Here is a 27,040-nt window from a genome sequence, read left to right on the forward strand (position 1 = left end):
CCTTGGACGGCTGCCCACTGGGGCTCTGCTGCTGCTGGTTGCGGTGCTGGCAGTGGTAGGGGGAGGCTCCATCCCATCCCCTGCAGCCTCGGACGGCTGCACCACCATGGTTGGTGGTGGGGGCTCTGACTGAGTCCCAGCAGCAGGCCCCTTGTCTCTACTGCCTGCTGTTGCAGGCCCCTTGCCCTTCCTTCCAGCAGCTGGGGCTGCCTCCTTGCTCTTCCTTCCTGCAGCTGGGGCTGACTCCTTGCCCTTCCTTCCTGCAGCTGGGGCTGACTCCTTGCCCTTCCTTCCTGCAGCTGGGGCTGACTCCTTGCCCTTCCTTCCTGCAGCTGGGGCTGACTCCTTGCCCTTCCTTCCTGCAGCTGGGGCTGACTCCTTGCCCTTCCTTCCTGCAGCTGGGGCTGACTCCTTGCCCTTCCTTCCTGCAGCTGGGGCTGACTCCTTGCCCTTCCTTCCTGCAGCTGGGGCTGACTCCTTGCCCTTCCTTCCTGCAGCTGGGGCTGACTCCTTGCCCTTCCTTCCTGCAGCTGGGGCTGACTCCTTGCCCTTCCTTCCTGCAGCTGGGGCTGACTCCTTGCCCTTCCTTCCTGCAGCTGGGGCTGACTCCTTGCCCTTCCTTCCTGCAGCTGGGGCTGACTCCTTGCCCTTCCTTCCCGCAGCTGGGGCTGACTCCTTGCCCAACCTTTCAGCAGCTGGGGCTGACTCCTTGCCCATCCTTTCAGCAGCTGGGGCTGACTCCTTGCCCATCCTTTCAGCAGCTGGGGCTGACTCCTTGCCCATCCTTTCAGCAGCTGGGGCTGACTCCTTGCCCATCCTTTCAGCAGCTGGGGCTGACTCCTTGCCCATCCTTTCAGCAGCTGGGGCTGACTCCTTGCCCTTCCTTTCAGCAGCTGGGGCCGACTCCTTGCCCTTCCTTTCAGCAGCTGGGGCCGACTCCTTGCCCTTCCTTTCAGCAGCTGGGGCCGACTCCTTGCCCTTCCTTTCAGCAGCTGGGGCCGACTCCTTGCCCTTCCTTTCAGCAGCTGGGGCCGACTCCTTGCCCTTCCTTTCAGCAGCTGGGGCCGACTCCTTGCCCTTCCTTTCAGCAGCTGGGGCCGACTCCTTGCCCTTCCTTTCAGCAGCTGGGGCCGACTCCTTGCCCTTCCTTTCAGCAGCTGGGGCCGACTCCTTGTCCTTCCTTTCAGCAGCTGGGGCCGACTCCTTGTCCTTCCTTTCAGCAGCTGGGGCCGACTCCTTGTCCTTCCTTTCAGCAGCTGGGGCCGACTCCTTGCCCTTCCTTTCAGCAGCTGGGGCCGACTCCTTGCCCTTCCTTTCAGCAGCTGGGGCCGACTCCTTGCCCTTCCTTTCAGCAGCTGGGGCCGACTCCTTCCCCTTCCTTTCAGCAGCTGGGGCCGACTCCTTGCCCTTCCTTTCAGCAGCTGGGGCCGACTCCTTGCCCTTCCTTTCAGCAGCTGGGGCCGACTCCTTGCCCTTCCTTTCAGCAGCTGGGGCCGACTCCTTGCCCTTCCTTTCAGCAGCTGGGGCCGACTCCTTGTCCTTCCTTTCAGCAGCTGGGGCCGACTCCTTGTCCTTCCTTTCAGCAGCTGGGGCCGACTCCTTGCCCTTCCTTTCAGCAGCTGGGGCCGACTCCTTGCCCTTCCTTTCAGCAGCTGGGGCCGACTCCTTGCCCTTCCTTTCAGCAGCTGGGGCCGACTCCTTCCCCTTCCTTTCAGCAGCTGGGGCCGACTCCTTGCCCTTCCTTTCAGCAGCTGGGGCCGACTCCTTGCCCTTCCTTTCAGCAGCTGGGGCCGACTCCTTGCCCTTCCTTTCAGCAGCTGGGGCCGACTCCTTGCTCTTCCTTGATGCACTTGGGGCAGGCACCCTTTCCGTCTGGCTGGCTAGTGGCCGGGATCCTTTCCCACCAGGAGTAGCTGGGGACACTACTGTGCCTGTGGACTGGGTGGCTGAGGTGCTTGCCTGGGTTTTGACCACTCTGGCCTGACGTGAGGGACGGGGTGGGGGGAGGGCTAGGGAAGAGGTCACTATTTGCAAAGAAAAGCTTCTTAGGGACATTGGGGTGGGAAGAGGGAGATGGTTTGGGAGTGGAGGAAGAGGGAGTGGTGGTAGGAGGTGTCAGTCTGCTGTGTTAGGCAGGTGCGTGGGCTGGATGCTGAAGTGAGGTGGATGGCTGTTGGGTGTCTGAGTGCTTGCGTTTGTGTACTGTGGGAGGAGGGGGCACAGACCCAGTGGGAGAGGAAACGGGGACAATGGCTGCCATCAGAGAGGAGGCCAGAGCCTGGATTGATCTCTGTTGGAGCCACCAAGCCAGTGTGAATGCCCTCCAGGAATGCATTTGTCTGTTGCATTTGGGCTGCCAGCCCCTGGATGGCATTCACAATGGTTGACTGCCCTTCAGAAATGGATCGCAGGAGGTCAATAGCCTCCTCACTCGGGGCAGCAGGGCCTGAGGTGCCTGGGGTGTAGGAGATGCCCACCCTCCTGGGTGAGCGGGCACGGGAAACTCACTGAGGGGCTGCTGGGAGGGCCGTGCTGGTACGCGGGTGGCGGCTGTAGCTGGGGTGGGCACAGAGGTGTCTGCCACCACCAGGGAGCTTCCATTGGAGGAGGTATCCCTGTCAGAACTGTCCCCTCCAGTCTCCGCTGTGGTGCTCCCTTCCTGTCCCACTGTTGCCCTCACTGTCGGTGGATTCGGCCTCCTGGGTCCTGTGGGATGCAGCTCCCTCTGTCGCCGGTGCCTCTGCTCCTCCGCCAATGCACATAAGGATAGGGTGACAAAACAAAAAGGGGTTGGCGGGGGAAAGAGACCAAGGATACACTTGGTCAATGGCTGCACCAACACCACCGTTAGCGTACACAACACACACACAGGGAACAGCCTTACGCATTAGGCAATGCACTACCAGTCACAATGCTAGTCACCAGCCCATGGATAGTGACATCTAACACAAATTGCAGCACACCTGAGACCCACAGACCCCTGCCCAGTAGTGGATGCGTACTAGCTTGGTTGGAGGACTTGCACATCAGAATTCTGCACAACATGGGACCTACTCGGCAATGCTAGGCCTGGCCTAGGGGCACCCGCAGGCCCACACCCCCCACCCGGATACCACCCTACCAGGCCTAAGTTGTAAATTAGGCACTCTAGCCACCCCCTTGTGGCTGCTGTGGTGTCCCCCCCAAACGCACATCTAGCTCCAGATAGGTCACCGCCAGTATGTAGGCCATCGGGGGGTCAGGGTAAGATGGGCACCCCTTCCTCATTGGTAGGCCACCCCCAGCTGGGCCTCCGCTGTCTTCCGTGCTCAGCGTCACAGGTCCTCCCACCGTTTCCGACAGTGTGTGCTCCGCCTGCCGTAGACTTCAGGGTCCGCACGTCCTTGGCAATGGCACACCATATACACTTCTTTTGATGGGAGCTGACCTGCAGGGAAATACACAGGGAAAGGTATTAGTCCGACCGGAATGCCTGTTACACTCATGGTCCACCATGCCCTTTCCATCCCCATTAGCACAGACATGCCCCACCATACATGCTGTACGATGCCCAGGGCCCATCTACCAACCCCCCCACATGAGGCCTTCACACACAGCACTCCATGCACTCATGCCCCATGCATTATACTCACAGGTGTACTCACCTGTTGGTCTGGAGGCCCATACAGCAGTCCGTACTGGGGTAGGACCCCATCCACTAGTCGCTCCATCTCCGATGTGAAGGCAGGGGCCCTTTCCCCAGTAACACGAGCCATGATTGGTTCTAGACACAGGTCACTGCAGCACTTGCAGTGTAGATCCTCTCCTGTTGATGGTCAGGTAGCAAGTGAGTGCACAGCTAGAAAATGGCGTACATCACCATTGGCCACTCTGTACCCTATAGTTCCCAATGATAACCAATGAGGAGTTGCACTGCGGTTCTCGACCGCCTCCCGCAACGGTGCACAACGTTAGCGCAATTACCTCATTTCCACCTGCTCCTCATTACAGGACAGGCAAACGCCATTTCATGGGGGGTGCAGGCCATGGATCCTAACTGCGTCACAGTACACAAATGCACTATTAAGACATCTCCAACAAAATAATGTTACAATCACAATATGCATTGAACTGTAGTGGTTGGAATTTAGAGATCATGACCAGCTGCTCACTCTTTTGCCCCATAGATTGCAACCGCTGCGGATGAATAGGAGATGGAGACATCCACCCGTGTACAGACCCCTAGAGGACTGGGCAACAATGGAGGACAGGCACATTATCCTCACCTATAGACTGGACAGGGCCTCAATCACAGAGCTGTTTGCCCAATTGGAGCCTGACCTAATCTCTGCTATCCGTCACACCACCAGGATCCCCCCCCCCCTCTTGTGCAAGTCCTATCAGTTCTCCATTTCCTGGCAAGTGGCTCTTTCCAAGTGGCAGTGGGCTTGGCAGCAGGAATGTCACAACCGATGTTCTCAATAGTGCTGACCAGAGTGTTGTCTGCCCTGATTAAACACTTTTTGTTGGAGGTGGAGGACTGTGAAGGCTGACTTCAATGCAATGGGACATATCCCCAAAATCATTGGGGCAATAGATGGAACACACATTGCATTTGCCCTAGGTCTGTGCGTGATGCCTTTATCCTGAGGAATTGCAGCATCCCAAATATGATGGCCCAACTCCAGAGGCACAGGGTGTGGCTAATAGGTGAGCCCTGGTTCTCACCCAGTGGATGTTGGTGTATGGGTATGGTGTGGGCCCTAAGGGTGAGTGTGTGGCTAACAGTTGTATCTGGTTACCCCAACCTCTCATGGCTAAAGACCCCTGTGAGGAATGCATGGACAAGGGCAGAGGAACGTTACAATGAGATACATGGGCGAACAAGAAGGATTATAGAGAGGACCTTCGGCCTCCTGAAGGCCAGGTTTCGTTGCCTCCATCTAACAGGTGGATCCCTGTGCTACTCCCCCAAGAAGGTCTGCCAGATCATTGTGGCATACTGTATGTTGCACAACCTTGCCTTGCGTCGCCAGGTGCCTTTTCTGCAGGAGGAGGAGGCTGGAGATGGCTGTGTGGCAGCAGTGGATCCTGTCGACAGTGAAGATGAGGAGGCAGAGGATGAGGACAACAGAAGTGCAATTATTTGTCAATACTTCCAGTGAGACACAGGTAAGACAGTTAGTACACATTTCATTGACAGTTTGATGGGTGACATTGTCACTGGCAGGCTGTGTGTTCCTACTTCTATGCCCACTCACTGCACCCTTTGGCATCTCTTTTTGCAGATTTGGTGCCCCACTATTGCTCCTGGTGTGTTTAGTGCAGCCAACTACAGGTCTCTCCAGTGTAAATATTACTGTACAGTTGAATTGCAATGTTTTGACCTGGTTAAACAAATACATTTTGAAAACATTTGACATACACCATAATTGTATTTTATCAAAGTGTTTTTATTGCAGTGCTCTGAAGAAGAGGGGGTAGTGGAATGGGCTGGGATGATGATGGAGGAAAGTCCAGGTTAGAGTCCAGTCTGTTTGTATTACAGGTGCATTGTCCAAGGGGGCATATGAGGGTGAGCAATGGCAGTTCAAGGTGGACAGGGTGACAGAGTGGGACACAAGGGTGACAATCAGGAGAGTCTCCTTTCCTGGCGGGGGTCTTGGCAATAGTCTCTGTCTTCTACCTGGATCGCAGGGAACGTTTGCGGGGTGGTTCTCCTTCTGCAGGGGGAGGGGTGCTGGTGGCCTGTTGGTCCTGTGGCGGGGCTTCCCATCCACTAGCGGAGGTGGAGGGCTGTTCAGTGGTTTGGCTAGTGTCAGGGGCCCAGTGGTGTGCCACTGCCTCCCTCATACTGTTGGCCATGTCTGCCAGCACCCCTGCAATGGAGACCAGGGTGGTGGTGATGTCCTTCAAGTCCTCCCTGATCCCCAGGTACTGTCCCTCCTGCAGCCGCATGTTCTTCTGCAACTTGTCCAGAATCTGGCCCAACGTATCCTGGGAATGTTGGTATGCTCCCAGGGTCACAGTGAGTGCCTCTTGGAGGGTCGGTGACCTGGACCAATCCTCCCCCTGGCGCACAGCAGTCATCCCAGGTTCCCTGTTGTCCTGTGCCTCTGTCCCCTGAACCGTGCCCCACTGCCACGGATCCCAGGTCCCTGATTGTCCTGTGTTTGTGGGGTGCCCTGGGGTTTCTGTAGTGGTGGACACACTGCTGATTGTGTCCTGAGGACAGAGGTATGGGTCCGCTGAGTAGGTGCTGTTGAGGTGTTTCCTGAGAGGGGAGGCTCTGTGGTGGTGTGAGAATGTGCCTGGGTAACCAACTGTCCGGAGGTCCCAGATGGGCCAGGTTGGTCATCCAGATCAAGGCGACCAGGTCTGCTGTCATTACTGTGGGCCTCTTCTGTGTGTGTGGGACAGAGGGAGGGGGGGGGGAGGTGGACTGGACTGGATGTTGCTGGCACCTCTTCGCCTGTAGCATTGGCTGGGTTACCTGTGGGGATGTAAGTTAAGTGTTATTGTTTCTGTATGTGACATATTGTGCATGGGTGTGTTAAGTTGCCCTCTTTGGTTGGATTTGCCCTGGCAGTTTTTCCTTGTGTGAGGTATGTGGTGGGCTAGGTGATTCTCTCTAGTGTGCATGATGTGGTGTCCATGCAGGTCGGTGAGGGTTTCCATGCATTAGGGTAGCATGCAGGGCTTGTCAATGGGATGAGTGGGTTGTGATGGCGGGGTGTGTGTGAGGGGTGGTGGAGTGATTGCCAAGAATTGCTCCTCCCATGTTGTCAGTAGTGGGGGTGGAGGTGGGGGTCCCCCGCCAGTCCTCTGTACAGCTAGTTGGTGTCTTGCTGCAATGGAACTTACTTTCCCCCGTAGGACGTTCTACCTGATGTCATCCCTTGTTCTGGGGTGCTGTCCCACGGTGTTAGCCCTGTCCACGATCCTCTGCCATAGCTCCATCTTCCTAGCAATGTATGTCTGCTGCACCTGTGATCCAAATAGCTGTGGCTCTACCCAGATAATTTCCTCCACCTTGACCCTTAGCTCCTCCTCAGAGAACCTGAGATGTCGTTGTGGTGCCATGAGTGTGGTGTGAGGGGTGAGGGTGTGTAGGGTGATGTTGTGAGGTGCGTGGGTGGTGTATAGGTGATGGTGGTATGTGGCTCTAGTTGTGTGGGTGCTCTTGCTGTCTCTCTCTCTATTGGCAATGGTTAGTAGTCGTAAAGGGTTGTGGGTGTGTGTTCTATAGTGGTGTGTGGGTGTGGTGTGTGTATAGGTGTCCGGTGTGTGTTGTTTGAATTGACCAATGTAGTGTTGTTTTGTTAGGTTGTGTGTATTTTGAGAGCGGAGGTATGTACCGCCAATGTTTTACCGCCATTGAATGTCCGCTGCGGTGATTCGTGGGTCATGATGTTGTGGGTGTAGTTCTGTTGGCGTAGCAGTTTGGGTTTGGATACCGCCAGTTTATCACTGACCTTTGGGCTGGTGGACTTGTGTGTGTGACTGTATAGTGACAGATTGGTATGCGTGTGTCATAATATGGTTGGCTGATATCCGCTGCCGCGGAGGTATGTTGGCGGCAGTCAGCATGACAGTAAGTGGAATTTACCACTGAAGTCATAATGAGGTCCTATGTCTTCTGCAGCAGAGACCGCCTCACTGATTCCGTGGCAGCCATCCCAGTGTGACCAGGAATACTTGGAGAGAAATGCATCTTATGGAGAACTTTTTTAAAGAATTTCCGCTGGCTGTGTGAGATTGAGAAGTGAGATGTCAGTTTTGCTGTTAAGACAATGTAATGCAGGTTACCAGAGAGACACTACCTGACATTGATACATTATATTGTATTGCTTACAAACTTTTACAGTAGTAACTAGGATATTGGTTTTTCGAGGTAGAAATTTTTCAGAATAAATGTGACGAACTTCATTTGTCTGAATATTGTGGAGAAATGTTTCTGTCCCCAATATACGCTTAAGTAATGTGGTACTGTCACTTGGGCCTTGTACATAAATACTATGTGAAAACTTATCTTGGTGTAGGATTCATTTTCTGTGTGAGTCTGCAGCAGTTTAATTTTTTTAAATAAAAGCCTTGTTTAGCATACATGTATTTTTTACCCCATGGACTTAAGTTTTGTATACTACTAATCACCTTTGCTTGATGGTGACTTCAGAGGCCGACGACTTGAATTGTCATGAATATTAATATCAGCTTGTTTTTAGGCTCCTCCAAGACTTAATGTCCTTAGAGGGTGGGATAAATCACCAATACCGTCAGCAAATTTACTGTAATCAGACTTTGTCCCCCTTCATTTCTAGGGCTCAATCAAGTTCTCAGTCAGCAAGCAAGTAATGAAGCCAGTCCCTTAGACAGTTTGATTCAGAGACTTCAGCAGGAACAAGACCACAGGCTTCCTGCTGACACCGGGACTGGCAATACCATTCGTTTAGGCAGAGGTAAGCAAGCCACATTCAAATACTTTAGATATATTGCACTATGCAAACTGTTCTCCATGTGTCCAACATAATAAATTAAAGATCTGATAGTTCAACATTTTAGTTTATATTATAACATGTTACATCAAGTGAAAATGGTACTCTGTGAATTAGTCAAATGGTGTTTTCATGCATTGAAGTATTGAGTTTGAATCTTCCTGTATTGCCAATGCAAAAAAAAAAAAAGTGGAGAAGACGTACTTTAGCAGGATATATTGTGTTATGTTGTGCTTATGCTGCATATTTGGGACAATAGGGCTAATTGAAGACCCTGTGGTGTGAAGCACTCTTTATTATTTATTTATTGGTAAGAATGCTAATGCTTGCACACTTCATATACTTTTTATGTGTCAAATCAGTGCCAACTTTGATTTCAAAACTTGTATCCTGTGCGCACAGGAACCCTCAAGCAGCGTATTCCCTAGGTCTACTTTTACTTACTATTTTCTGGTGCTGACTTAAGTCATCACATGATAAGCAACATTTTCTGAAAACAAAGGTTTTTCTAATCCGATTCCGATACAGTGCACAGCGGTTGATTGATGCAACTTACAGGCAGCTGCCTTGTGAAGAGTGCTTACAAACCTTTTGGAACATTTAGCTCTGAGATCCCAATTAGATACCCACTGTGGTCTGTAGTGATGCCTGCTGGTAAGAAGATCACCTGCAGAACAGGTAGTAGGCTGTTGTAACTCTGCTTCCAAAAGGTGCGATGGAGTTGGTCCCAGAGCAGGAAATTGGATGGAGGTGCTAGTTTCAATACTTCCTGGTTCCCAAGTGTAGGCAAGTACCCTCTTTTTGGCATGGTTACCCGCACTTTTTTCCTGCTATCAGTATTCTTCAACTGGTTTCACTGGGATCCTGCGAACCAGGACCCCATTGATTGTGCTCTCTCCCCCTAAATTTGGATGCCTATGAATTTGCATACCCCACAGTTGGCATACTGGTGCCCCCATATAAGTCCCTAGTATATGGTACCTAGGTACCCAGGACATTTGAGCACAAGAGGTTCCGCATGGGCTGCAGCATGTATTGTGCCACCCATTGGAGCCCATGCAAAATGTGTCTGCAGGCCTACCCATTCACTACTGGTCACTGCATCAGTTCACTGTAATTAACCTCTATGATAGGTCCTCCTAGCCCACAAGGCAGGGTGCAGGTAAATGTGTGTGAGGGCATTCCTGCATGAGCAGAGGTAGCCCTACAAACTCCAGCTCCATTGCCCTGGACTTCGTAAGTGAAGGGAAGCAATTTTACCCATGTACTGGACACAGGACACCCACTACCTCTGTCCAGGTACATAGTGGTTGGGCATGTTTGGTATCAAACATATTGGAATCATACCCCCAATACTGTTGCCATTATTGGTTGTATGATTCCATGTGCTATGAGGGCTCCTTAGAGGACCCCCCAGTACTGCTCCTACTAGTCTTCCAGGGTTTGCAAGCAGCACGTGCTAGTGCCGCCCTCCAGACGGTTTTCTGCCCTGCTGCTTGACCAGTCCAAGCAGGGGAAGGCAGAACTAAGGATTTCCTGTGGGAGAGCGAGGCAACTCTCTCCCCTTGGGAATAGTTATGACATGGTTTGGAAGAGGTAGCCTCCCCAAGCGACTGGTATACTTTGAAGGGCACAGTTTTTGCACTCCTTTCATAAAGGAAAGGGGAGTGACCATTCCCATGTCAATTACCAGGCCAGGGGTGGTGCCCAGAGCTCCTTCAGATGGCCACTTGGTTCTGCCATCTTGAATCCAAGATGTGCAGACGCCTTGGGAGCATCTGAGTGGCCAGGTCAGGTAGGTGACTTGGCCGCCCCTTCCTAATAGGTTGTTACACTGCTAGGTGCCTGTAGGAAGCTGCCTCTGTGTAAATTACATCAAAATGAGATAGTGTTCTCAGAATCCAGGGGTTCCCCAGAGGCTTAACAGAGGCTAAAGTAGATAATACTAATGCTCTCTTTTGTGGTAGTGTGGTCGAGCAGTTAGGCTTATCAGAGGGTAGTGCAAAGCATTTGTTGTACACACACATAATAAGGGAAACGCACACTCAATGACTAACTCCAGACCAGTGGTTTTTATATAGCAAAAATATATTTTGTTAATTTATTTCTAGAATCGCAAGCTTCAAGTTGCAGGTAAGTACATGGATAAATAAGTATTTAACATATGTATCAATACCTCTTTGATTAGAATTCTCTATTGAAAAGTGGACAATGCAATTTTCAGATACAGTTCCTGGGTGGAAGAAGTGTTAGTGAGTTTTACAGGTAAGTACTTGACTTACAGTTACAGTCTCTTGGGTTAGGAAGTCCACAGGTTCGGGTTCAAGTTAACCCCAAACACCCACCACCAGCAACACAGGGCCGGCCGAGTGCATAGGTAAAAAGTGAAGCAAATTTAACATGGGCTTCGATGAAGACTGGGGGCATTCTGAGTCAGGCCTGCCTCCAGGTAAGTACCTGCTACTTTGGAGGGCAGACCTGTAAGGTTAGAGGATCACTGCACTGGAGGGGGCCACAGGTCAGCACCAAACACACACCCTCAGCTGCACAGGGGCACCAGGTGCAGGGTGCAAACACAGCATTGGGCTCCCAATGCTTTCCTATAGGTGGCCCCAAAGATGCAGTGGGTGAACTCCAAGGTGTTGGTTCTGGGAAACCAAAGGCTGGAAAAGAGGGGGGGGGAACCACCTGCTGAACAGGCCAGGGGGCTGTGGGTGCAGGGGTACCTTTTGGCTTCAGGAAATCTTTGTCCGGTTCTGTTGCGGTCACGGGGGCCCCTCTGGGTTCAGTCTGCAGGCGTCGTCATTGTGGACTGGATGGGTCAACTCAGGGTGGGCACTTTGTCAGAATCGCTTAGGTACCAGCTCTAGTCGGTTGGGCCACCTGGACTCGTGCCATTCACGTTTGGTTCAGAGTGAGCAGGATTCGCGGATCTACAGAAGTTTTTGAGTCCTGAGATTAAGTTTCTTCTTGGACAGGGCCACTCTCCATGGGAGTTCTTGGTCCTCTGTGATGCAGAAAGTCCTCTGTGATGCTTCTTAGAGGTCACTGGACCAGCAAGATGGTCACTCTTTTGCAGGGCTTTTTGAAGCTGGGAGACAGGCCGGTAGGGCTTGGGGCCAAGTCCGTTTTCATCTTCTCTGCTGGGGTTTCAGTTTAGCAGTCTTCTTGTGAGGTTGCGATGAATTTGACAAATTGGGGTCAGAGGTCAGTAACCAATGGCTACTATCCCTGAGGGTGGCTACACCCTCTACACCCTTCCTGTGTCGACTCCCATTGGGGAGGATGACACAAGCCTAACACTATTGGTCCCTGTCCTCCAAACTAAGATTGTGGATTTTGCAAGGAGGGGCGTCACCTCAGCTTTGGACACCTTAGGGGTTGTCCAGCTGAGGTGGTCATTCCTCCCTGCTTTCCCTAATTTTCCTGGCGGACTTGCTGCCAAAAATGGGGTTTTGTACGGGGATGAGTAACTCCACTAGCTGCAGGCTTTGTTTCTGGCCACCGAGAGCACAAAGGCTCTGACCCCATGTGGACTTAAGCTCATCTCTTAGTGGCAGGCAGGCACAAACCGGTCAGTCCTACACTAAAGGATTGGGTAAATTACAGGGGGCATCTCTAAACTGCCCTCTGTGTGCATTGTTCAATAAATCCAACACTGGCATCAGTGTGGGTTTATTGTGCTGAGAAGTTTGATACCAAACTTCCCAGTATTCAGTGAAGCCATTATGCTGCTGTGGAATTCGTAATGACAGACTCCTAGCCGATATACTCAATATGGCCATTATGCAGTTACAATGTCTAAGAATGAACTGAGACAATGTAGGGGCATATTGCTCATGCAGCTATGCCCTCACCTGTGTATAGTGCACCCTGCATTCGGGCTGTAAGGCCTGCTAGAGGGGTGAGTTACTGTAGGAAGTTGGCTCTGTATATACTATTTCAAAGTAAGGAATAGTGTGCACAGAGTCCAAGGGTTCCCCTTAGAGGTAAGATAGTGGCAAAAGTAGATAATTCTAATGCTGTATTTTGTGGTAGTGTCCCCCCTCTGGGACTTGGTGAAAAGCTCCACAACCCCTGTGGACTTGTCACCCATCAGATCTGGTCCCCAACCTCACTGGCCAATTCAGTACACCAGATAATTCTGCCAGCCATGGTTAGAGAGTCTCCCCATCTTCACCTGGATAATCTTTCACCTTCCAGAGCACAGGCCAAAATCCATTCTCTGTGTCAGGAGACTCAGCAGAGAACCGCCATCACTGTCACTGCTTGCCTCCGCATATAGCCACTTTTTAACAAGTTATGTATTTTTTAGATCATAAATTATATTTGCAAGACTCTTTGGGTCAGATGCAGTATTTTATTAAATTGCAATTCCCTAATTGCGATTCCCTGCGAATCGCAATTAGGGAATCGCTATTCAAATGTATGAAACTCATGCAGTTTCATTTTGCGTATCCTAATGGGTCGCAAAGCAATCTACCTCATTAATATTTGTGAGGTTTGTTGCAATTTGCGATACATTAGGCAACGCTAAAGTCACAGGTATGGTGGCCTGCTGGACTCCGCAAACCACCATGTCTGTGACTGCTTTTAAATAAAGCAGTCTTTTTTTTTAAATGTAGCCCGTTTTCCTTAAAGGAAAAGGGGATGCGTTTAAAAAAGAAAAATTTAAAGTTTTCATTTTATTTTTTTAAGAGTAGGCAGTGGTCTGTGAGACCACTGCATGCTCTTAAAGTTTTTGCATGCATTCACAAAGGGAAAGGGGTCCCTACCTGAAGTAGGTGGTAAAATGCAAATGTTTTGCGACTGCGTTTAGGTCCCAAAACATTCCTGCATACTGCTGCAATTCAGTATTGGGAAGGGATGCCCTTGGCACACCCCTTCCAAATACCGAATCAGTCGCAATTCCAATTTGTGATTCGGTAAGAAGTTACCGAATCGCAAATTGGAATTCCTATATACCAAAATGCATTTTTGCAGTTGCAAACTGCCCGATGAGTTCTTAATTTTGCAACATCCTGCGTTATAGGCGTGTACTTTATGCGCAAGATTCAGTGTTTTCGTATTAACTAGTTTCTACTAAAGTTTGAATTACTGGACATGTTTTTTTGTCCTGTTTATAAAGGGCAGATGGCTTTATTTCTTTGTGTTCTTTAATGCACACATAAATTGGGTTAATTGTCCCCACAAACAGAAGTGGAACCCTTATTCTACGTGCTATGTCACTTTTTGCAGTGCTATACTGATCTGCGTTTGAAGCTACAATTTGCCACCAGATGCCACTGAATCAGTATAGCTGCAAAATATGTTAGCATTCAGTCTGCTGCTAGGAAATAAGATTCATAGATGTTATTTCTAGGAAGCTTTGCCGTCCATAGAAAGGTTACTGTGGATAGTTGGACATTAATTGATATTTGTACTTGAATTTGGTCAGTCATCGTACATTTCAGCCTGTACTGTTTTAGTACTGTTTGTCCATCAGAAGCCATGGAGCAAGTATGTGGAATTTGTAATATTTGTTTTTGTTAGTGGTGGTCTTCTCTTTAATTGTGGTATTTTGTCTTTTGCACCTTTGGCTCTGTAGTTTCGATCACAGAAGTGCATTCACCTCCAAATATTGGTTTGAGACGTAGTGGACAAATAGAAGGCGTACGGCAGATGCACAGCAATGCACCAAGGAGTGAAATTGCCACAGAGCATGACCTCGTGGCCTGGAGTAGAAGGGTTGTGGTGCCAGAATTACCTTCCGGTGTAGCTAGGTAAGAAATCATTTAGACCTAATAAATGGTCAACAGACTTCAAGTCACTTCTTAGACACTTAGTTTTAAGTACTGTAAGAGTGTACTGAGGCAAGTAGGATGTGTCATAATCTATTTTATTTACTTAATTCATCTTGAGCTCTAATCAGACAGTAATTTTAAAAACGTTGTACCAGTGATGTTCTGGAGATGACATACAATAATCAGGAGGTGGGAAAGAGGGTGGTCTAGAAAGATATCTTGTATTTTTTTTTTTAGCACATTGATCATTAATAGTATGGCAGCACTTTTTTAGTGGTGTAGCCGTTTTTCTTTTCCATCCGGTTCACTCTTGGTATTTTCAAGATGCAGTAATCCATGCTAGGCTTGCATTTTTTTTCCATATTCTAAGTTTCTGCTCTTTAGCCACTGTTGGAACAATTGTAACTCACAATTGCTGCTCTTAGTGCCATCTGTGCGCTTTTTAGGGTCGAGCCTGCGTTGCATGCGCTCGCGCATGCGTATCGCAGCGAGATGCTTTTGTATTTAGAAAAGGGCTCGGAGCCCTGTCAAATTCACGTTCGTGTTTTTTATTGGTTCGTGGGCTTGCCTAGTAAAATCTGACTTGCTTTCATTAGTCGAAGGCAAGCATACATCATGCCTTTTCCGGTGGCTAGCCCTCCTCGAGCTCAGCGACCAAGTACAGAAAACATGCGAGGCTCGCTGTTTTCCATCGGGCTCGTGGACTTCTTTTTCTCTAATTTACTAGCGCGATCTCGCTTGGCAGAAGTCGAGTGCTTTACATAGTTAATTTCACTTTTTCGGGTTGTGTACACAAATGCACTTCTCTCGTAGGGGATTTCCATGTATAGTCATAAGCATTGAATAGTTCCGCGCGCCTGCGGGGACCCCGGAGCACTGATGTGAAGTATATTCTTAAGTGCAAACACCAGCCGTTTAAAGAAAAGGTCTGTCAAAAAACACTTAAGAATAACATTGTGCAGCCTATGTGAACAGCTACACAGGCCAAATTGTTGAAAAGAAAATCAATAGTAGTGTAAATTCATGTTCAAACACCTATTTATTCTAGAAATGTAATAACAAATACATTCTCATACTTTATTTACACCTCTGATGAGAATAAAACAATGCAGGGCAGTGTAGCCCATAGGCTGCCATTATACAGAATGTAAATAGAGCTGTGCCTTTAAGAAAAGTAAAGTCTTCCTGTTTCCCATCATGCACAGCAAAAGGCAGTTGCCTCAGTTCTTTTTTCCGGCTCCTGCTGACAGGACCCTGAAGCATTGAGCTCTACCTCACAAAAGCTTTTGTGACAGAAATTCATTGAAATATCTTCTGAATTTCATTTTCACTCGACGTTTTTACCTTTGAGTGATCATTTTCTACTGATTTCTGTTAAATTCTGACAGAATTTTGAGGTTTTTCTAGTTAGAAATGCCTTCACTTTTTGATAAATGTCCTTCTTGTGGAAGAAAGAAGGCTAAAACAGATTCACATAGGGTCTGTATACTTTGTCTTCCATCCAGCCACAAACCGGAGTCGTGTGACATCTGTAAAACCTTCTCTAGAAGAACCCTTCGTGACAGAGAGAAGATCCGACTCCAGGCGAAAGAGGACAGGAGAAAAAGTGGCCATTCCACTACAGAGCGAGGAGAAGGTCAGACTTCTACCAGGGCTCAACCTGTTTCCTCCATGACTCCTTCCAGACCTGCTGAAAAACGACATAGATCTCCGACGACGTCGAGAGCGTCGACGTCGAAGCAGGGAACGGCGCCAACATGTTCGCCGTCGAGGAGTGCTTCGCCGGCGAGAAAACGACATCGTTCGCCGTCGACAGCTATTTCGCCGTCGAGGCGGCGAAGACACCCGACGTCGAGAGGATCTGGGTCGCCGTCGACACGGCGAACACAGTCCACGCCAAGGAGATCCGAGTCGGGCTCGCCGTCGACACGGCGAGGGAGATCGCCGTCGAGAGAGAGTGTTCGCCGTCGGAGGCGTTCACCGTCACTGCACCGACGTCGAGGTTCGTCGTCGAGAGGTTCTCAGCGGCGAGACGAGTCGACGTCTAGAGGCACTCGGCGTCACCGCAGTTCGACGTCGAGGAGTGCTTCGACGTCGAGAAGACCATCTAAGAGGCCTAGAAGGGTTTATACAACCTCAGAATCCTCGGCCTCGCTTATCCTACTTAGACTACTCTCCAACCTTATCAGACTCACCATCCCCAAGAGTGTCTCCCATAGATGATGTCAACACATTTCAGGAGGTCTTAGTGAGAGGGGCAACCAAGCTGAATATCCCGCTAGCAGCTCCAGCCCAATCGACATCAGTAATCTTTGAGACCTTGCATCAAAGGACATCTTCACGACCTTTACTTCCACTGGTTCCGGGTCTTATTGAACCGGCAATGGACATTTTTCTCACGCCGGCTACAACAAAGTCTGCTCCTTCCAGACTCATTAAAAAGTACCGTCCACCAGAGCAAGATCCTCTATTCTTGAGGTCGGACCCAGTACCAGACTCGGTAGTTATAGTGGCAGCGAAGAAATCGCATTCGACGTCACCGTCTTCCTCTGCTCCCCCAGACAAAGAAAGCAGAAAGATCGATGCTGCAGGAAGAAAAGTATGCTCGACGGCATCTATCACCATGAAAGCAGCCAGTGCCACTGCTTTATTAGGGAGATATGATCGATCCCTCTGGGACTCTATACTACAGTTCTCAGAGCATCTCCCTAGGGACAAAAGGGAAGATTTCCTAGAGGTCGTGAGCGAGGGAGCAATGGTTTCTAACCAGATCATAAGTGCTGCGGCAGATGCTTCAACTCTATCCGCTCATAACTATGCTCATGGTATAGCGCTCAGGAGACATGCATGGCTGCGGCTTACATCGCTTAAACCCGAAGCACAGCAGAGGATACAGAACCTGCCTTTCTCAGGCTCCACTTTATTCGGCTCTCATGCCGATGATGAGATGGCCAGAATGAAGTCGGAACTGGATACCTTAAAAGCGGTAGGCATAGAGCGACCTAAAGAACAGCGAAAGGGATTCCGCCCATATCAAAGAAGACTGTTCACCCACAGGTATCAGGCTCCACATTGGTCGTCTTCACGCCCTCAGCAACAGCAGCAGCAGCAGCATCAGAGGGGCTTCTCCAGAAAGTCGACAAGGGGTCGTTCAACACCTCAGACCCAGACACCTCGACAAACTCCCACGTCTAGGCCCTGAATCTTTGCTTCCCCCTCCTCCGTTACCCACTCCGGTAGGGGGAAGTATCTCAAATCATCTAGACGAGTGGCTACGCATCACAACAGACGCCTGGGTATTGAATATTGTGAGACATGGTTACGCTCTCAGATTCACCAGTTCTCCACCATCTGTTCCACCCAAAACAGCCAACCACCATCTCGAAGCTCTGCAGTTAGAGGTCAATATCCTATTGCAAAAAAGAGCCATAGAACCCGTTCCCATCAGCCAACATGGGAAGGGGATTTATTCGAGATATTTCCTTGTACAGAAAAAAGACAAACAAGAGTTTCGTCCCATCTTAGATCTGAGGACAGCAAACAAATGGATTCGCAAAGAAAAATTCAGGATGTTAGCCTTACACCAAATTTACCCACATTTACGTCAGGGCGACTGGCTATGTGCGATAGATCTTTGCGACGCTTACTTCCATATCCCAGTAGCCAAGAAACATCGAAAATTCCTAAGGTTCACTGTCGGAAAACGCCATTACCAATTTGCAGTTCTACCGTTCGGCCTAAAATCAGCGCCAAGGACTTTTTCCAAATGCATGGCGGTAGTAGCCGCCCACTTGAGGAAACAGCGAATATTCGTCTATCCCTATCTAGACGATTGGCTCATAAAGGCCTCCAGCTATCTCGAGGCACAGCAGCATTTCGAATGGACTCTACAACTGCTACAAAAACTTGGTCTTCAAGTCAATCTTCTGAAATCAACAGCAACACCTGTTCAGAGGTTGCATTACTTAGGGGCCATTGTAGATACCAAGCTAGGAAAGGTGTTTCCTTCGGAGGAACGACGGTTATCGATTCTCCAAAAGTGCAAACAACTGCAGGAAAGACCTCAAGCCACTGCAAGAATAATAGCTTCTCTACTGGGCTCGATGGCGTCTTGTATCCATCTGGTTCCCAATGCTCGTCTCCATATGAGACCATTGCAGGAAAATCTAGAGGATCAGTGGTGTCAACTGAGGGACGATTGGGAGAACAAAGTCCTGCTGTCTCCTCACACCCTACAATCCCTCAAGTGGTGGTGTTTGCCCAGCAATCTCTTGGTGGGGATTCCGTTCCAACAACGACCTCCATCTCAAACCATCGTAACAGATGCGTCACTGCTCGGATGGGGGGCGCACATGGAACATCTTCGAGTCCAAGGCGAGTGGTCACAGAAAGAGAGTCTCTATCACATCAACCTGCTGGAACTTCGCGCAGTCCACCTTGCGCTCAAAGCCTTCCTTCCCTCTCTGAGAACGGAAACTCTCCTTCTTCAGACAGACAACGTGGCCACTATGTACTACGTGAACAAACAAGGAGGCACCAGGTCCAGAATTTTATCCAGAGAGGCCCAGACAATCTGGCATTGGCTTCTAGCCAGGAACCTGTCGCTAGTGGCAACTCACCTGCCCGGCATCCAGAATGTTCAAGCGGATGCCCTCAGTCGGGTAATAAGCGAGAACCACGAATGGGTACTACACGACGACGTCGTTCATTCCACTTTCGCACTCTGGGGTACCCCTTCTACAGACCTATTCGCAACCCCAGAAAACAAAAAATGCCAAAACTTCGCCTCCAGATATTACCATCCAGGGACACTGGGGAATGCCCTATGGATAAGCTGGTCAGGGGCATTTCTTTACGCCTTTCCACCGCTTCCCCTGATTCCGGCAGTTCTCCAGAAGCTGTCCAATGCTCAGACCAAAATGATCCTAATTGCTCCGGAGTGGCCACGCCAGTGGTGGTTCCCAGACCTTCTTCACCGGTCACTCAAACCACACATCAGGCTACCATATCGCCCGGACCTTCTCACGAAGTTCAGAGGGCAGATATCTCATCCCAACCCCTCATCGTTGAGTTTGGCAGCATGGCTCCTGAGCTAGTGCAATATGGACATTTGAACTTACCTCAGGACTGTATGGAAATTCTGAGGGAAGCAAAACGCCCTTCCACACGATCAGCCTATGCAAGCAAGTGGAAGAGATTCTGCATTTGGTGTTTACACAACAACATTGACCCGGTTTCTTGTGGAGAACAATCTATCTTACCATACTTGTTAAGTTTGGCAAAATCGGGCTTACAACTGTCGTCAATAAAAGTTCACTTGGCGGCGATAACAGCATACAGAAAGAGTCCTTCACAAACTTCCTTTTTTCGGATTCCGATTATTAAGGATTTCCTAGAGGGTTTAAAAAAGGTTTTTCCTCCCATTAGAAAGCCTTCTCCTCCATGGGAACTGAACGTTGTCTTATCACGTCTGATGCTGCCGCCATTCGAGCCGATACACAAGGCATCGCTGCAGCATCTCACATGGAAAGCTGCTTTTCTGGTGGCAATCACTTCAGCGCGTAGGGTCAGCGAAATCCAGGCCCTTTGCGCTCAGGAACCCTACACGGTTTTTCATTCTGCAAAAGTGGTAATGAGAACTCATCCAAAATTTCTACCTAAGGTAGTCTCCGACTTCCATGTGAACCAAACAATTTCATTACCGACTTTCTTTCAGAATCCAGCTACTCCTGCTGAGAGAACTCTGCACTCTCTGGATGTAAAGAGAGTATTGAAATTTTACTTGGACAGGACAAAAAGCTTACGAAAATCACAACAGCTTTTTATTAACTATGGCCCAATCAGAACAGGTTTGGGCACATCTAAACAATCTTTATCCAGGTGGATTGTTTCATGTATAATGTTATGTTATCAGTTAGCAAACAAATCCCTTGGTGGTAGACCAAAAGCCCACTCGACCAGAGGGAAAGCAGCTACTGTAGCCTTGATGAGAAATGTCCCTTTGGCAGAAATATGCAAGGCTGCCACTTGGAGGTCGGTCCATACCTTTACTAAGCATTACTGCCTTGATACAGACGCTAGGGCAGATGCTCAGGTTGGACAGGCTTTGCTCAAGAATTTGTTTGCATGATTCATGTTTTTCTCAGTATTCTTATATCGACTCCACCGCGGCTATGGGGATGGGCTTGCTACTCTATTCAATGCTTATGACTATACATGGAAATCCCCTACGAGAGAAGGAATGGTTTCTTACCTGTAACTCCAGTTCTCTCGTAGGGGTATTTCCATGATAGTCATAAGCAACCCTCCCTCCTCCCCGGTGGAGTTGACATAGAACATGAATATTATGGAGGTGGGTACTCCAACAAATGTTTGGTTTTTTCTTCATGTCAGGTAATAGCCTCCAAAAAAGAACTGAGGCAACTGCCTTTTGCTGTGCATGATGGGAAACAGGAAGACTTTACTTTTCTTAAAGGCACAGCTCTATTTACATTCTGTATAATGGCAGCCTATGGGCTACACTGCCCTGCATTGTTTTATTCTCATCAGAGGTGTAAATAAAGTATGAGAATGTATTTGTTATTACATTTCTAGAATAAATAGGTGTTTGAACATGAATTTACACTACTATTGATTTTCTTTTCAACAATTTGGCCTGTGTAGCTGTTCACATAGGCTGCACAATGTTATTCTTAAGTGTTTTTTGACAGACCTTTTCTTTAAACGGCTGGTGTTTGCACTTAAGAATATACTTCACATCAGTGCTCCGGGGTCCCCGCAGGCGCGCAGAACTATTCAATGCTTATGACTATCATGGAAATACCCCTACGAGAGAACTGGAGTTACAGGTAAGAAACCATTCCTTTTGCCTGATAGGTGAAAAGTCGGGTTAGGAGTTTACAACGCGATCACCTCTAACATGAGCAAACGCGAGACCCGTTGCATTGTAAGTGCTTGTTCTCTTTAGTTTTGTATTACAATTTCCAGGAATCCCTCCTTTTTGATAGTATTGTATGCCTTTACTGGAGACAGAATTTGAAAAAAAGGTACTACATAAGGGAAACAATTTCAATGTTGAAAAGCACGGACTAGCTTTTTTTTTTTTTTTTTTTTTTTTGCAGGGTCCGAAACGCTTTTATAATGTGGAGAAAACGCTACACTCATTAATATATAAAATACTCCCCCTACCTGAAAGCAATCTTTCCTTTTGAAGTTGACTTTTAATAATAACAAAAACATTAAAACACCTACAAACCTAAAAATATGAATACGCACACACATAAAGGCCATTCTTAATACCCCCCTTTTGTTTTCCCATTTTTTAAATGACCGAATAGAAGCAAATCATTTTCATAGGCATGCGAACTAGCCAATAGGCAAAACTGTAATTTCACTTTGTCTTATCAGTGCCCTTCATCAGAGCCATCTCCTGGTAAGCTCTTGTACCCCTACTCAACATAGTTACTGTTTACCTCACTCATAGCATCTTCCTCAAACCTCTCAAATCAGGCCAGATCCTCCCACTCATAAAAAACTCTACATTACACTGTTGACATTAGTGCTCAGCATTTCCTGTATGACTACCAATCTTGCTTCAGATTAAGCTGCAAAGACCGATAACTCCTAGAGAACACCCTTCTGACCATAGGTGAAGATAACCCCTGCTTCCTGATATTACTAGACCTTTCAGCTGCCTTTGGCATGATTGCCAGTGAATCCCATTTGAGACACCAGTGTATGGATGAGAACTGGATGATTTCCTGGTTCTCCGCCTGTGTTTACAATCCTCACCAGTTATTTCACCTGGATACCTTCAGATCCCCATCACCTCTTGAGTCCCTCAAGGCTTCATACTGTCTTTGCCATCTTCAACATCTGCATGAAGCTCCTGTAAGCTCTATTCACAGATACCAGCATCAAGACTCACCAAAGTGCTTATTATACACAACTCTACCTGAAAGTCTCCTCTACTTCAGACATCCAACACTGCCTGCACCTGATTCAGACCTGGATGTCCAGCTTCTACCTGGAGCTCAACCCAACCAAGGCGGAGTTCTTGTTATTTGTCAAGAACAGCAAGAATAGTATAAACCTGGCTAAATTACATCTAACTTGAAGGCTTCCAAAGCTAGGCCAAGTCTGTTGGATTTACCCTGAGCACCAACCTCACCATCAAGGAACACACTGCTAAAGCAAACAAAAGAAGGTTGTTCACAAAAGCAACTTCAAAAGTGCTGCTCAAGCCCTCATACTCTTGCTTCTGATTATTACTTGTTACTGCTGATTCCTCACCTTTAGAATATCCCCAGGCACTAGACTGGGTATGGTTAATTTAACCAGCATTGCTCCTGGTGATGTTGTGTAGCTTTGCACTGACTTCGTTCTGCCTCTGAAAGGACCAACAGAGCCACAAGCATCACCTCTGTGCCAGTGGTGGCCTTTAAAAGTGGAGGGGCCAGAATCTTTGGCTCCAATTCTAGTTAGCGAGTCTGACTTCTTAGTGGACTTGTTGGGGTGAGTGGGGCAGGGGGCCTCACTCTTTCACTCAGTTTTAGTCCGTCTCATTCTCACTTTGACTCACTGACTTAGTATCACTCATTCTCAGTGTAGGAAGTTGGCTCTGTATGTACTATCTCAAAGTGAGAGATAGTATGCACAGAGTCCAAGGGTTCCCCTTAGAGGTTGATAGTGGCAGCATTAGATAATTCTAATGCTCTATTTTGTGGTAGTGTGGTTTAGTAGTAGGCTTATCAGAGAATAGCGTTAAGCATTTGTTGTACACAGGCAATAAATGAGGAACATACACACAGACTTCAGGCCAGGCCAGTAGTTTTTATACAGAAAAATATATTTTCTTAATTTATTTTAGAACCACAAGATTTAAGATTTGAGGTAAGTACATAAAATGCAAGGTACTCCACACAGGTAAGTAAGGAACTTTGAATTAAAGCAGTAATATACACAGTATAAGTTAAAATGGCAGTAACAATAAGTGGACACAGTGCAAAAATCAGCAGTTCCTAGGGAGGTAAGTATTGGTTAGTTTTCTGAGGTAAATAAAGCACTTACAAGTTCAGTCTCCTGGGCATAGGCAGCCCACCGTTGATGGGTTCAAGGCAACCCCAAAGTCACTGCACGAGCAATACAGGGCCGGTCAGGTGCAGCGTCAAAGGAGGGCCCAAAACACATAAGCACCTATGGAGAACAGGGATGCTCTGGTTCCGGTCTGCTGGCACGTAAGTACCCGCGTCCTCTGGGAGCAGGGGAGTTTTGTAGAGCACTGGGGGGGGGGGGGGGGACACAAACAGGCACACAAAACACCCTGAGCGGCACAGGGGTGGCCGTGTGCAGTGTTCAAAGTACGTGTTGGGGGTTGCTATGGAAAGCAATGGAGGGACCCAGAGGTCACTTCGGCGATGCAGGCAGGGCACAGGGGGGCTTCTGGGGCCAGCCACCGACTGGGTTAGGAAGAGGGCCCGCCTGCTGGTCACTCCTGCACTGGAGGTTGGTTCCTCTCGGTCCTGAGGGCTGCAAGTGCAGTGCTTGGTCCAGGCGTCTGGTTCCTTGTTACCAGACAGTCCCGGTCAGGGGGAGCCTTTGGCTCCTCTCTGCAGGCGTCGCTGTGGGGATGCAGGGGGGTCGCCTCAGGTTACTCACGTCATCTCAGTCGCCTGGGAGTCCTCTCTGCAGTGTTTGGAGCTCGAGCCGGGGGCATCAGGTGCAGAGTGAGAAGTCTCACGCTTCCGGCGGGAAGGGAGAGTTGTATCAAAGTTGTTTCTTTGTTGCAAAAATGTTGCTGTTGGTGAACAGTGGCACTGTTCTCGGGAGTTTTAGTCCTGCGGTTTCAGGGCAGTCCTCTGAGTCCTCAGAGGTCGCTGGTCCCTGTTGCATGCGTCGCTGTGCAGGTTCTTTGAGTCTGGAGGCAGGCCGGTAGGGCTGGGGCCAAGTCAGTTGTCGTCTCTGCAGGGCTTTCAGGTCAGCAGTTCTTCTTCTTTGTGTAGATTGCAGGAATCTGATTTCCTGGGTTCTGGGTCGCCCCTAAATACTAAATTTAGGGGGGCGTTTTGGTCAGGAGGGCAGTAGCCGATGGCTACTGTCCTGGAGGGTGGCTACACCCTCTTTGTGCCTCCTCCCTTAGGGAGGGTTCCAAATCCCTAATCCTATTGGGGGAATCCTCCAATCTCAAGATGGAAGATTTCTAAAGGCAGGGGTCACCTCAGCTCAGGACACCTTAGGGGCTGTCCTGACTGGTGGGTGACTCCTCCTTGTTTTTCTCATTATCATCTCCTGCCTTGCCGCCAAAAGTGGGGGCAGTGGCCGGAGGGGTGGGCATCTCCACTAGCTGGGATACCCTGGGCTGCTGTAACAAAAGGCATGAGCCTTTGAGGCTCACCGACCGGTGTTACAGCTCCTGCAGGGGGAGGTGAGAAGCACCTCCACCCAGTACAGGCTTTGTTCCTGGCCACAGGGTGACAAAGGCACTCACCCCATGTGGCCAGAAACTCATCTGGTTGTGGCAGGCTGGCAGAAACTGGTCAGCCTAGCACTAGGAGTCGGACTGGTATTCAGGGGGCATCTCTAAGATGCCCTCTGGGTGTATTTTACAATAAATACCACACTGGCATCAGTGTGCATTTATTGTGCTCAGAAGTTTGATACCAAACTTCCCAGTTTTCAGTGCAGCCATTATGGGACTGTGGAGTTTGTGTTTGACAAACTCCCAGACCATATACTTTTTACGGATACCCTGCACTTAGTGTCTAAGGTTTTGCTTAGACACTGTAGGGGCATAGTGCTCATGCACATATGCCCTCACCTGTGGTATAGTGCACCCTGCCTTAGGGCTGTAAGGCCTTCTAGAGGGGTGACTTACCTATGCCACAGACAGTGTGAGGTGGGCATGGCACTCTGAGGGGAGTGCCATATCGACTTCGTCATTTTCTCCCCACCAGCACACACAAGCTGTGAGGCAGTGTGCATGTGCTGAGTGAGGGGTCCCCAGGGTGGAATAAGACATGCTGCAGCCCTTAGAGACCTTTCCTGGCATCAGGTCCCTTGATACCAGTGGTACCAGTTACAAGGGACTTACCTGGGTGCCAGGGTTGTGCCAATTATGGAGACAATGGTACGTTTTAGGTGAAAGAACACTGTTGCTGGGGCCTGGTTAGCAGGGTCCCAGCACACTTCTCAGTCAAGTCAGCATCAGTATCAGGCAAAAAGTGGGGGGTAACTGCAACAGGGAGCCATTTCTTTACACATCCCCATCCTGCCGTCCCACAGATGTTGCCTGCAGTACATGATAGGCCACAAGCACTTTCAGTTTACAGTGCTCCCCTTTGGCATTGCCAGCATCCCTCAGGTGTTCACCCAGAGGCTGGCTGTGGTTGCAGCTCATTTGCAGAGGTAAGGGGTTCCAGTTTTCACCTAGCTCGATGAATGGCTGTTTAGCTCGATGAATGGCTGTTAAAGGCAGACTTTTCCCAGGTTGTGCTCTCCCACCTCCAGACTACAACGGACCTCCTGCACTCCCTGGGGTTACCTATAAATGTGCCAGAGTCACATCTGAACCCTTCTCAGGTGGTCCCTTTCATCAGAGCTGTTATGGACTCATTGCAGTTTTGGCTTATCCTTGCAAGCGGTGAGTCCAGGATATTCAGGCTATGATACAGATGATTCAACCGCTTTCCTGGGTTTCATTGAGACTTACCCTGAGTCTGCTGGGCCTCATAGCCTTCTGCATCCTGCTTGTGACACATGCCTGTTGGTATATATGGGCTCTGCTGTGGGACCTAAAGTTCCATTGGGTGCAGCATCAGGGGAATCTCTCCAACGTTTTTCATATCTCAGAGGACACTGCAAAGATGCGCAGTGGTGATTAGCGAACCACAGTTGGGTCAGCGACAGACCTATCTCTCTCCCTTCCACATCCAGATCTAATGGTAGTGACAGATGTGCCACTCCTGGGATGGAGTGGCCATCTGAGAAAGGTGGAGATCGGAGGCCTCACTCAGGTCTCTGGCGGAATCCAGACTCCACATCAATCTGTTGCAGCTCAGAGTGATCTGGCTGGCATTGAAAGCCTTTCTACCCTCCATCAAGGGAAGGCTACTGCAGGTGTTCACTGCCATGTGGTAGTGCAAAAAACAAGATAGGGTGGGGTTGTGCACCCTTTGTCAAGAGGCCTTTGGACATGTTTGGAACGTTGGGACGTATCCCGGGAGGTTCAACTCCTGGTGGGCTCCCTGAACACTAGGGCTGATGACCTCAGCTGAAGATGCCTAGCGGATCACGAATGACATCTCCATTCGGAGGTGGTGCATGGTCTCTTTCAGACTTGGCTAGATCTGTTTGCCACCGCCGAGAATGCACAATCAGCAGTTTTACACCCTGGAGTTTTCAAGGTTGCTCATTCTCGAGGCTCTTTTTGAGTGGAGCTCCTACAAGACAGAGATCCTTGTAATTGGCTGCCGCCATTACACCTGAAACGACTCCTGGTTGCCCACCTCACTGGGATCCCACAGACCACGCACGCTATCTGGGCATCATCCTGGACTCCTCTCTTTCCATGACCCGCCAAGTCATTGCAGTCTCATCATCATGCTTCCACACCCTCCCGACTGTGAACATTTTTCAAGTGGATACCATCCAACATGAGGAAGACCGTCACCAACGCACTTGTCACTAGCAAATTGGACTACAGCAACACTCTATATGCCGGCATCACCAAGAAACTACAATCAAAACTACAAAGAATCCTGAATGCAGCAACCAGACTCCTCCTGA

At 49.2% G+C, this 27,040-nt stretch overlaps 1 protein-coding gene across 2 annotated transcripts in view; it reads left to right on the top strand.

Moving 5' to 3' along the window:
- The window catches only part of PHIP (pleckstrin homology domain interacting protein), a 1,338,206-nt gene that overhangs the window by 469,795 nt on the left and 841,371 nt on the right, over positions 1–27,040 (top strand). For both annotated transcript variants that reach the window (XM_069235639.1, XM_069235640.1), the window contains 2 exons: positions 8,301–8,438; positions 14,062–14,236. In XM_069235639.1, the coding sequence (XP_069091740.1) occupies positions 8,301–8,438; positions 14,062–14,236 (313 nt within the window). The remainder of the gene's footprint in view (positions 1–8,300; positions 8,439–14,061; positions 14,237–27,040) is intronic.

This window comes from Pleurodeles waltl, chromosome 5 (assembly GCF_031143425.1).
Source record: "Pleurodeles waltl isolate 20211129_DDA chromosome 5, aPleWal1.hap1.20221129, whole genome shotgun sequence".
NCBI classification, from domain to species: Eukaryota; Metazoa; Chordata; class Amphibia; order Caudata; family Salamandridae; genus Pleurodeles; species Pleurodeles waltl.